The sequence below is a fragment of the Sinohyriopsis cumingii genome, chromosome 4, assembly GCF_028554795.1.
Source record: "Sinohyriopsis cumingii isolate HCF-2022 chromosome 4, ASM2855479v2, whole genome shotgun sequence".
NCBI classification, from domain to species: domain Eukaryota; kingdom Metazoa; phylum Mollusca; class Bivalvia; order Unionida; family Unionidae; genus Sinohyriopsis; species Sinohyriopsis cumingii.
Window position 1 is genome coordinate 140,241,688 of NC_142964.1, and position 12,879 is coordinate 140,254,566.

At 34.3% G+C, this 12,879-nt stretch overlaps 1 protein-coding gene across 1 annotated transcript in view; it reads left to right on the forward strand.

Annotated features, from left to right (window-relative positions):
- Positions 1 to 12,879, forward strand: part of LOC149802203 (dynein axonemal heavy chain 3-like) — a 281,860-nt gene that overhangs the window by 230,929 nt on the left and 38,052 nt on the right. The window contains exons 62-63 of the mRNA XM_089956614.1: positions 2,487 to 2,563; positions 6,530 to 6,616. Coding sequence (XP_089812740.1) covers positions 2,487 to 2,563; positions 6,530 to 6,616 — 164 coding nt within the window. The remainder of the gene's footprint in view (positions 1 to 2,486; positions 2,564 to 6,529; positions 6,617 to 12,879) is intronic.

Here is a 12,879-nt window from a genome sequence, read left to right on the forward strand (position 1 = left end):
ATGTTGTTGACCTCATTAGATTTTCATGACACTAAGACAGTTTTTCACATGTTTACAAAAATTCCACTTAGACTTTTTGCTTTGCACTGGCATGTACATTTTTTACAAATACAGATCTAGTTTTATGTAGCTATTCAAGTACTGTATTAAATTAAATTTAAGAAAAGCGTTATACCAGAAATAAACCTGCATGTGTTAAAAATAAAATTATAACTATTATGTTCAAAGGCATTTTTAATTTTAATGTTGAAATGCATGTACACCAATTGTTCTGTTAATGAATATCATATATACTATACAGTTTTTATGCTTAATGTATTTAAGCTTGCTTTATTATTATTATTATTATTATTATTATTATTATTATTACATTGTATTATTTTTTTATTTTTTTGTGTGTGTAGTGTTTACAACAGTTTATTCATGCTGTTGGCTTCAGGGGTGAATAGCATATTTAAACTGAGTTACCCTCATAAGTTAAAGTATATTTAATATTATTTTTTTTAATTATTATAATGTTTTTACTATTATTATTATATTATTATTATTATTATGCAAACATGGCATTACAGATGCACAAAAGGAGGGTAATTTGGGGGCAGGTCATCATTTAAAAATCACTGCAATTATGGGTCAGAGTGTTTTTGCCTTACAACCATCTTTATTCATCAAAGATTGTTGATCTACCTCCTTTTACACTGAGGTCAAATAAAATGAATTGAGTCACCCTAAGGCTAGACAAAAATTCTCCAAAAGTGTGGTCCTTGTGATTTTTATTTCTGTATAAATGTTTCTTTCAAAGAATGTTAAAAAAAAATTCCATTTCAAAAGTAATACAAATCAGCAGTTGTAATTAGAAGAACAATCAAAGAAATACTGTCTTTGCTTTTTTGCAACATTAATTTAACCTACTTTAGTGAGATTTTCAGAGAATAGAATTTTTAAATCAGACTCGGATGTCCAAGTAAAAAGCCCCAAAGCTAGACATTATTGGGACCAAACTTTTGACCTTTTTATAGAGGTACATAGTATAGCAAGGTTTAGTTAGAGTCGTTGTAGAATTTGTTGTGAACGAACACTGTGTCAGGTCTGTAGAAGAAAGCCAAGGTACACAGAAGCCATTTTAGGAGAAGTTTCACTTTAGATGGGTTTTTCTTCTTGGGCGATGTAGCTTTGTCAGTTACAATTTCAGCATCATACATGTCCTTTTCCGAATGCATGGTGTATGATTTTAGCTTAGCACATTTTATTATCATAGACGTTGCCTATATAAATATGAATAGCGTATATTAGCACTGCATGCATGCTACAAGTAGTTGCATGATTTGTACCATAGAATGCATGAATGCACATAGCAACATTCATATATATGATGGATGTATATATACAGGTATTGGTAAGTATTTTGAGTAATCTTGTAATAGAGTTTGAAATAAAATATTGTATGATGCCCTTGCCATACACTAATGAGTGAGACATAAAACATGTGTAGATGAGCTACACTGGTTACTGCACGATGATTACTTACTCCTGACTCTGTGCAGTGTGAGTTTAAAGAGCACAGGAAGGCTACGATATATGCAACTTACAAATAATTCTCCATAGAACTAAGAATAAGTAATATTCATGTGGTACAACTAGTTCTGTGCAAGATGTGGTACATATTTTTCTTGATGTCAGTCCATCTGGCCTATGTTATTCTAAAGTATGAATGTTCTTGATTTTTTGCTCAGTAATGTTTAAAAGGTTATTTGGATATAATTTAAATGTAGTGTAAAAATGATATTCTCATCTTTAATTACTGCTTCTTTTTCCTTTTTCTGTCAATTTTTGACTCAGTTATTGCAATTTATACAGCTTTTTACCCAGTCATGGCTTGTACTCAATACTTCAAAATAAATGTGAACACATATAATTATTTTTTTTTTATAAATTCATTCTTTTTTTATTAAATGAAATTAAATGAAAGGTTGCTGCATATTAAATTCAAGAATTTGCCCTTGTATCCAAAATACCCATGGCAAGTAAAATGTTATGGCAAGGGCATACTTTAGATATTATTGTTATCATTATTATTATTATTATTATTATTATTATTATTAATTTTACTAGCATATCCACATTCACGTTAGTCTTATCAAAATTTTCCATGTTAAATCATGTGATCAGTCTATATCAAATTGTCAATACATATTGGACATGTTAAATTATTTGACCAGTATGTACCAGTCTTTATTCAGCTGGCAGTATGTGTAAGAGATGTTATTTTTCTAACACCTAATTCTTTCTTTATTTTCATATATTCATAACTTTAAATATAATTTTAGGAGTAACAGAGAACAAATATCACAAGTATTGAGTTTTAAAATTTCATCATCATAATATAAATTCATTTCTCCATCTGAAATATAGTTAGATTTTTTTTTCTTCCTCCATGGCATCTATTAATAAACGTACAAAACTAACGAACTTCGATTTTGTTGTAGGGTCGGGAAGCAAGGGACTGCAGACAATATCTCTAGGGCAGGGGCAAGGTCCTATCGCAGAAAAGATGATAATGCAGGTATGGTACAGCAGAAAAAGTAACAAAATGAATGACATGAACAGTAGACACTTACACAAAAACTAGTACATCACTACCATTCAAACTGGCTTATAAGTCAAGTCAAATCACAAACAACAAAGAACCTGCCCTGCAGTATTATAATGATCTTGCAGGTCAGAGTCTGTGTTATTTTTTCTACTGATTACTCCTAACAAACTGAACAGAATCAGATCTGTTGGTGCTTTATGCAATGGCAGATTGCAGTTGGACTCGTCTTATAAGCAAGTACACATGGTAACTATTCTGAAAAGTTATCTGTCTCAGTTCAAAACATTCTTTGAAGGATTAGTTTGAAATTAAAAATATAGAAGTACCTGTACTGAATATCTGATGTTATTATACTGATCATTTGATAACTCCATGATGGCTAATAAGTTAACATCACATTGTTTTACAATTTTGGAAAATATTTGCCAAGGATATCCTTTCTCCAGGTCTTATCATAGGAGATATACTGTAATCAAATTCCTTCATTAAGAGTTTTTGAAAGAATGGAAATTTACATTCCTCACCAGCTGAATATTTTTCTTTTAAAAAGTAGATTTTAGTAATGTATTGTATACATGTAGACATTGTCAGTCAGGCACAAGTAGATTGTAGCAATGTATTGTACGCATGCAGAAGTTGTCTCAGCTGGGCATAAGGAGGTTGCATGATTGTATTGTACATGTGAAGAAGTTCTCTCTATTAGGCAAGGATCTGTGAGATGCAACAGTAAATCATTCAGTGTAACTGTTACCTATTAATAACTCAGTTCATTGGACCCACAAAGTGCTCATCACATAGAGTATTTGTATGCCCCATCACAAAGTGCTCATTAAATAAAATATTTGCATGCCCCACTGCAGAGTGCTTGTCAGTGTATTTGCATGCCCCATCACAAAGTGCTCATTAGATTGATTGTTTGAATGCCCCATCACAAAGTGCTCATTAGATAGAATATTTGTATGCCCCACCATGAGCACTTTTCTAGCAGAAGTGAAGTCACATTTTAATGGGTTATCATCTAGACTTTTCTAGCTGAAGTCACATTTTAATGGGTTATCATCATCACTTTTCTAGCTGAAGTCACATTTTAATGGGTTATCATCTATACTTTTCTGGCTGAAGTCACATTTTAATGGGTTATCATCATCACTTTTCTGGCTGAAGTCACATTTTAATGGGTTATCATCATCACTTTTCCAGCTGAAGTCACATTTTAATGGGTTATCATCATCACTTTTCTAGCTGAAGTCACATTTTAATGGGTTAGCATCATTACTTTTCTAGCTGAAGTCACATTTTAATGGGTTATCATCATGACTTTTCTGGCTGAAGTCACATTTTAATGGGTTATCATCATCACTTTTCTAGCTGAAGTCACATTTTAATGGATTATCATCTAGACTTTTCTGGCTGAAGTCACATTTTAATGGGTCATCATCATCACTTTTCTGGCTGAAGTCACATTTTAATGGGTTATCATCATCACTTTTCTAGCTGAAGTCACATTTTAATGGGTTATCATTATGACTTTTCTAGCTGAAGTCACATTTTAATGGGTTATCATCATGACTTTTCTAGCTGAAGTCACATTTTAATGGGTTATCATCTAGACATTTCTAGCTGAAGTCACATTTTAATGGGTTATCATCATCACTTTTCTAGCTGAAGTCACATTTTAATGGGTTATCATCATCACTTTTCTAGCTGAAGTCACATTTTAATGGGTTATCATCTATACTTTTCTGGCTGAAGTCACATTTTAATGGGTTATCATCATCACTTTTCTGGCTGAAGTCACATTTTAATGGGTTATCATCATCACTTTTCTAGCTGAAGTCACATTTTAATGGGTTATCATCATCACTTTTCTAGCTGAAGTCACATTTTAATGGGTTATCATCTATACTTTTCTAGCTGAAGTCACATTTTAATGGGTTATCATCTAGACTTTTCTGGCTGAAGTCACATTTTAATGGGTTATCATCATCACTTTTCTGGTTGAAGTCACATTTTAATGGGTTATTATCATCACTTTTCTAGCTGAAGTCACATTTTAATGGGTTATCATCATGACTTTTCTAGCTGAAGTCACATTTTAATGGGTTATCATCTAGACATTTCTAGCTGAAGTCACATTTTAATGGGTTATCATCATCACTTTTCTAGCTGAAGTCACATTTTAATGGTTTATCATCATCACTTTTCTGGCTGAAGTCACATTTTAATGGGTTATCATCTAGACTTTTCTGGCTGAAGTCACATTTTAATGGGTTATCATCATCACTTTTCTGGCTGAAGTCACATTTTAATGGGTTATCATCATGACTTTTCTAGCTGAAGTCACATTTTAATGGGTTATCATCATGACTTTTCTAGCTGAAGTCACATTTTAATGGGTTATCATCATGACTTTTCTAGCTGAAGTCACATTTTAATGGGTTATCATTATGACTTTTCTAGCTGAAGTCACATTTTAATGGGTTATCATCTAGACATTTCTAGCTGAGGTCACATTTTAATGGGTTATCATCATCACTTTTCTAGCTGAAGTCACATTTTAATGGGTTATCATCTAGACTTTTCTAGCTGAAGTCACATTTTAATGGGTTATCATCATCACTTTTCTAGCTGAAGTCACATTTTAATGGGTTATCATCTATACTTTTCTGGCTGAAGTCACATTTTAATGGGTTATCATCATCACTTTTCTGGCTGAAGTCACATTTTAATGGGTTATCATCACTTTTCCAGCTGAAGTCACATTTTAATGGGTTATCATCATCACTTTTCTAGCTGAAGTCACATTTTAATGGGTTAGCATCATTACTTTTCTAGCTGAAGTCACATTTTAATGGGTTATCATCATGACTTTTCTGGCTGAAGTCACATTTTAATGGGTTATCATCATCACTTTTCTAGCTGAAGTCACATTTTAATGGATTATCATCTAGACTTTTCTGGCTGAAGTCACATTTTAATGGGTCATCATCATCACTTTTCTGGCTGAAGTCACATTTTAATGGGTTATCATCATCACTTTTCTAGCTGAAGTCACATTTTAATGGGTTATCATCATGACTTTTCTAGCTGAAGTCACATTTTAATGGGTTATCATCATGACTTTTCTAGCTGAAGTCACATTTTAATGGGTTATCATCTAGACATTTCTAGCTGAAGTCACATTTTAATGGGTTATCATCATCACTTTTCTAGCTGAAGTCACATTTTAATGGGTTATCATCGTGACTTTTCTAGCTGAAGTCACATTTTAATGGGTTATCATCTAGACATTTCTAGCTGAAGTCAATTTTAATGGGTTATCATCATCACTTTTCTAGCTGAAGTCACATTTTAATGGGTTATCATCATCACTTTTCTAGCTGAAGTCACATTTTAATGGGTTATCATCATCACTTTTCTAGCTGAAGTCACATTTTAATGGGTTATCATCTATACTTTTCTGGCTGAAGTCACATTTTAATGGGTTATCATCATCACTTTTCTGGCTGAAGTCACATTTTAATGGGTTATCATCATCACTTTTCTAGCTGAAGTCACATTTTAATGGGTTAGCATCATCACTTTTCTAGCTGAAGTCACATTTTAATGGGTTATCATCATCACTTTTCTAGCTGAAGTCACATTTTAATGGGTTAGCATCATCACTTTTCTAGCTGAAGTCACATTTTAATGGGTTATCATCATCAAAGAACAAAAAGAAAGTTCAGATATATTAAAGTAGCAAGTGCAAAACCAAATTCATTCCAGATAATGGGATCCATGAACACATCAAAGATTGTCCAGTTCTGATGTGTTTTGCACAGTAGAGGCAAAGAATTACACTGAGTTTTATTTACCCAAAAAATGCATTTCATTCATAATCAGAGCAGATGTCTTGCTTAAAAATGTGTAAATTTGTGTGTTTGATATTCACAGGCTGTGGAAGGGGGCACATGGGTTGTACTACAGAATTGCCATTTGGCAGCTTCGTGGCTTGGAGAACTGGAGAGAATCTGTGAAACAGTGAGTTGATGCTGCAAAACTCCTTAAAGATAATTAGACTTTTTAAAATGTATTGCCTCTTTTGCTAACATTTTTTATTGTGTGGTATCTTGATTGCAGCACCATTGGATAGTTCTGTCCTGACAATCACACTGGGCATATTATTTTTGACCAATCAAATATAGGCATCAAATTCACTGCATAGTTATACATTGCTGATCCCAAACAAAAGACCATGTTTGATTACTTTCTTGTCACATTGTGAAGGATTTTGAATGATAACGCAGAAAATCACTGAAAATTTGTCCGAAAATTGGTTTGCTATTGTACTTGGTGTACGTGAAATGCAGACTTGATACCCGGAATGGATTCATGGGCAATTTTTAAATAAATTTTGACAAACTAAAAACCAGCATGGAAATGGAAAAAAAATTTGCATTGGAAGTGAGAATTAATTACATAGTTCAGATGTATATAAACACACAAAACTGTTTTAAAATAATGAAAATACTCGCTATTTTTGTGAAACTTTTGAAAACAGTTTTATGCTATGCGGATGCTTATGTTTTAATTTTATGTCTTATTTCAATCCAAATATTGCATGCTATAAAGAAAATGTTGTGTATATATGTTATTTATTTTGGTCTTTTTATTACCTTGGATTGTTTTGTTTATTTTAAACTAATTTGGTATATAGCAATCCTGCATCATACTTCATTGGTTTTGATTTTTTTTTAAATGTTCAAAATTGAGCATTTACTTGTAATTGGTATCAAGTTCACAAAATTAGTTTTCTTTTTCTCTTCTGGGATGGTCTGGCAATAACTACATGGTCAATTGGCACAGGTTGTATTTTAGCTTCCCTAGACATACACCATTACTGTGGAACATATGTACAACTCTGCTCAATAGTTACTTTCTTTAAATGAAGAAGTTTGGAACCTCTTAGTGACTTGATTAAGCAGATAGTGTGTAAACAGTGTCCATGTACTCTGTGTAAGATAGCGTGTAAACAGTGTCCATGTACTCTGTGTAAAATAGTGTGTAAACAGTGTCCATGTACTCTGTGTAATCTGAAAGACACAACGTGAAAAAGCCTATTAAAATGTGGGTGAGGAGATTTAAAAGTCTGGGGGTTGTGGGATTTTTAAACAATTTCCACCATGTATATTAAGTTTTGGAATGGCCCTAATTCTATTCAGCATCTATCCTTATAAAATTGGACTTTGCAAATTTATATATTGACATCAGTTATTTCAAACTTTTTAATTGATTTTTTTTATTATTTCAACATGCCATTATTATTTCTTTCCTTTTCTAAGAAATTATGGTAAATGATTATTTTGCATGGAACTGAAATAATTTAAATTAACTGGTTTGTCCTCTTCTAGTGAAATGTCTACCTGAAGTTTGTGTGGGCTGCTCATTCATTCTCATAAACTGCCAGCAAGGTGCTGCAACTTTCATCTGCTTTTTGCGGGGCCCCGAGTGGCTGAGTGGTCTAAAGCGCTCTCCATTACAGATCACTGCCATCTGACCTCTGTCTGCGTGGATTCAAGTCTCAGATTCAGCCAATGTGGGTATGTGAGAAAGCTTGCCAGTAGCTTCTCGAGGGTCGGTGGTTTTTCCGGGGATTTCCCAGGTTCTTCCTCCACCATTAATACTGGCTGCCATGTATAGCCTATCGTGTGCTGAAAAATGGCGTTAAACCCTACAACAACAACATCTGCTTTTTGCCATTAAAAAAAGCCCTAATTTCATTAATATATTATCCTTGTTTTATTTCAAGCCTTTCTTTAATGCATGATCTGAAAGATTTTTGCAAACAGATAAGAAAGTTTCAGAAATATTTCATGAATCTTTTCCAATGAATCTGTTGCTGATGTTTCTGTATCTGTCATTTTGATGATAGACCATGAGCCATAGCAACAGTTGTTAAGTGGGTGAAGCTTATTTGATACTAGAACATTACATAGTATTACATGGGACCCCCACTATAAAAATTACTTTGAATAAAACACAGACAATAAAACACAGACATCTCATGGCTCCTAATTTTTTGTTTTAGACTTCTCTTATTCCGTGACAGTATTCCATACATCAGTCGGACTGGAGAAACATATCAAACTATTTCATTCATGATTCAGAATTCTGTAACTTATAATTCATTATTAATTTTCTTAGACATAGTTAGTTAATGATTTATTTTCATTGAGCATAGGCCAATAGTTATGTAACAACTGTCAAGTATTACAATTATTATTATTATTATTATTATTATTATTATTATTATTAATATTATTATGATTATTATTATTATTATTATTATTATTATTATTTGTTTGACTATTGTTTTGTTTATTCCCCTTCCCCTGGACATTCATTCATGTATTTCATTGACTTTTCTCATTCTCACTATACCAAAGTTTGGAAAATAATGTATTTGTCAGTTATGAACTCCAACTATTCTTCCAGCTACATATGATTCCCTGTATTTGGCAAAATAAAACAAGTACATAGAATTCACTCCAAAAAACATAACATCTCTTTTGTATTGTGAATACTGATACAGCTTCAAACCAGAAAAATACATATTGAAATTTTCTCATCTAACATTTTATGATGAAACATTCATTGTCGACTTTAAATGATATTTAAACACTTATTTTTTTCTCACATTTCTGTGCATGTATAATCATTTTTCCAAGGTTGAACTATGATGAGGAATAACTCAGTCTCTTCTTTATCCGACTTTCATCACATGACCCTCTGCAATGATCATAAAACACACAGAATGGCAAACTCCAGTTTTTATCATCAACTGAGCATTCACAAGATTCAAGATAAACATTAATTGCAAAAGATTCATTAATCCCACCTAACCCCCTCCAACCCCATTAGGGAAGAACAACAGCCTCTCAGAGCATGTAGCCCTGAGGCAACTTTCAAATCTAGCCTCCCTGGTATGAGAGAGCTTTGATTGGGCTGAAGGGATCCTTCTACAGATTGGAATCTCCTGACTGGTTATTGACTGTCAGATCACCAGGCACTGTTAGCTGGTCATGGGAAGTCCATCAGTATGGCAACAGGTATTGGATTGAGACCCCCACTTGCCAGGCTACAAGTAAACTTGCTGGGGATTGGAAGTTGATATATTGATGCCCAATAAGGGAAGGGGGTCAGATCATCAGCATCCCAAGAAAGGCACAAGGTGTACTCACCCTCCTATAGAGTCGGCCATTAGGGACAGCCCCCCTTTCTTCGTGGGATGATTCTCAGGACTTGGCTTCCCTTACCTCCACATCATTGCACCAGTGAGACCTCTTCCCACCCATTGTCTCATCCTGAGGAGGAGAAAAAGATTGGCTCATTTTACAAGTTGGCAAGGCACCCCAAGTGGCCGAGTGGTCTAAAGCACTCTCCGTTATGGATCACTGCCATCTCATCTCTGTCAGCGTGGGTTTGAGTCTCGGATTCGGCCAATGTGGGTATGTGAGAAAGCTTGCCAGTAGCTTCTCGTGGGTCGGTGGTTCTTTCCAGGGTTTTCCCGGGTTCTTCCTCCACCATTAATACTGGCCACCAGGTATAGCCTATCGTGTGCTGGAAAATGGCATTAAACCCTACAACAATTTGGCAGATGAAGTTTACCATCATCTGCCCCAGGATTTATGTCCCTAGCTCTTAGGCTAGGAGGACACAAAATTTTCTGTCCAATTTGTAGAGACTCACTGGGACTACATCCTGACCAGATCTTTTGTTGCTTTTCCACTCAGCCATGATCAGGGGGCTTTCTCTAAAGTTTACCAAGGGTTGAGAGCTGGCTAGATAGTTATAGGGGTGGTCAGTCTGCCCCTCTACATTGAGATCTCTGGTCTTTCCAGCTAGCTGCAGGATTCATACCCCTGCCTGGTAGCTTTAAGCCTCCCTTTTTGGATGCCAGGGCATAACATTTGGGCATTTCTTTGGGGACCTGATCCCTCCTCCCTGTTATGTCGCTGAAGAGCTTAAGGTCATGGGCTACCATAGCCTCAGATGCGAATCTTTGCACTGTCGCCTCCTTCATTCTGCTGAATGAAGAATAACTGTCCCAGTTTCATTTTAGCATTTGCTGGAAGAATCACTAGCTTGTTTGTGGGGTTTTGAGGCAGAGTCTCTCTTTGGAAGTCTTGTCACCTTCATGACTTCCCAGAATCTGAGGGACCATCAACACAGATTACTTGCATCCACTACTGGTCAGTCAAAACCAGCCAAGAAGCTTAGTCAACCTGATTACCCTCAGGAGCCATCAGCCAAGATTTTTTAAAGCCATGTAGCCCCAGTCAAGAAAGTAATCCCATTTTAAATTTTCCTATTTCCAGTTGGTTGTCTTAGGCACCAGAGAAGCAGGGTGGACATTTGCAAGTCTTTCTAATCCTTTCCTAAGGAGAAACAGGTGTCAGCCCTAGGGACACTTTCCCTGCCCTATGGTGAGGGTAATTTTGAAATAGGCAAACTATGCAATACCAACAGGTAGCATAGCACATCATTAAACTTAGTTTTATCCCCCACCTCCAACCCCCATACAGATTCTTTTGTCCAGTTTCGAGTTGAAAAAGCTGTCATCATAATTGTTTTTGGTTTTTTACTGTATATACTTACTTATAAGTTGAGTCAAACTGCAACAAGTACGATCCTGATATGCTATAACATAATGTACCTGCAGATCAGGGTCTGTGTTGTTCTACTGATTACTCCCAACAAACTGCACAGACCCAGATCTGCTGGTGCATTATGCGATGGCAGATCTGGGTCTGTGCAGTTTTGCAGTTGGACTTGTTTTATAAGTAAGTAAACATGGTAATTAACCCTATTATTTTTTATAAACAGAAAATTCAGTTCTAGATCAAAGTTAGATCTTGGGCTATTTCATTTTCATTCTCATTTTCATTTTCATTTTGTCTGTCTTGTTTAATCTTAGGAATTTGAGTGGACTTTACTTTTTACCTGTTCACATTTGTTTATATACCTTTTTATTGATATGTTTGTAAAAGATAATTTAAAGTTTGCACTTAAGTTTTCAGTGGTTACATTCTATCCTCCAGCTTAAGGTGAGGAAAGTTTCATTGATTATATGGCTGTTTTGAAGTTGCATCAGCCATTTGATTAAAACCCTCTTTTTTGCATGCAGGAATGTTGGAAAAATAGCCCTTAATTATGTTGTAGCCTTTGGTGAGAAAATTCCAATCAGGATCAGAATTTTGCATCAAAGGCTCAGCAAAGGCTCATATCTGACACAAAATTCTGATCCTTATGTGGAATTTATATGCCGCAGCATATGAAGGATTCTATACATCTTGTTAAACGAGCTTGTCTTCAAAATATGTCCAAAACTTATTTTTGTAAATAAGGACAATTTGAAGGTCTTGAAGGCTAATGGGACTTTAGAACAAAACTGCATTTTCTGCAAGTAGTTCAAGTGCTTCAGTATTTGTTTGTCAAGCAAATATATGAAATTAAATCTTTTATTCAGCAGATAATCTAAATCAATTAACTTTCTCAGAAACTTTGTATGATTCACAGCATTTCTTTATCACATATTTCTTGGAGCAATGAAATATTTATGTGAATTCTCAAGGTATTTCATTTTATTGTTTTATTAAATAATACCCTTGACATAATAAAAAAGAGTAAAACATCTATTTTTTTAATGTAATACTAAACAATATATTATAAAAGAGAAAAACCAATATTGAATCTTAGGTATACAAGACAACAATAACAAGCAGCAAGATACAGTGGTGTGGATATTTGTTCATAGGTTCATAAAATTCCAGGTTTGTCTATACCCAACAGATGTCAATGATTTTATATCATGATGATGATGATTAAGGTTAGGATGTCGATACAAATGGAAGTTGCATATTCCTGCGATGTGCCATCGTCAGTATGCAGGAAATCTATCACAGATACAGTTAACTGATTTGGATACAGCATTTATTTTGCTTAGAGGCAAATATAAGAGTTGATCAGCCCATCAGATTTTCTTGGTGGCTGTTCAGTTTTTTTTTTATTGTGATCTGTTGTTTGTTTTCTTTTATCTCAATTTCCAATGAAGTTTTACTATATGTGCTTGATTGGAAACATTCGTGTGTTTATCTATTATACTTATTATATCCTGGATCATATTTTACCTACACTCATGAGTATTGGTATGTGTATGCATTTCAAAAGTTGGTCACTGTAACTTAATTTTCACAGTTGAGTTACATTATGATTTGTTTGTTACATCCTCTGTGTCTTTAATC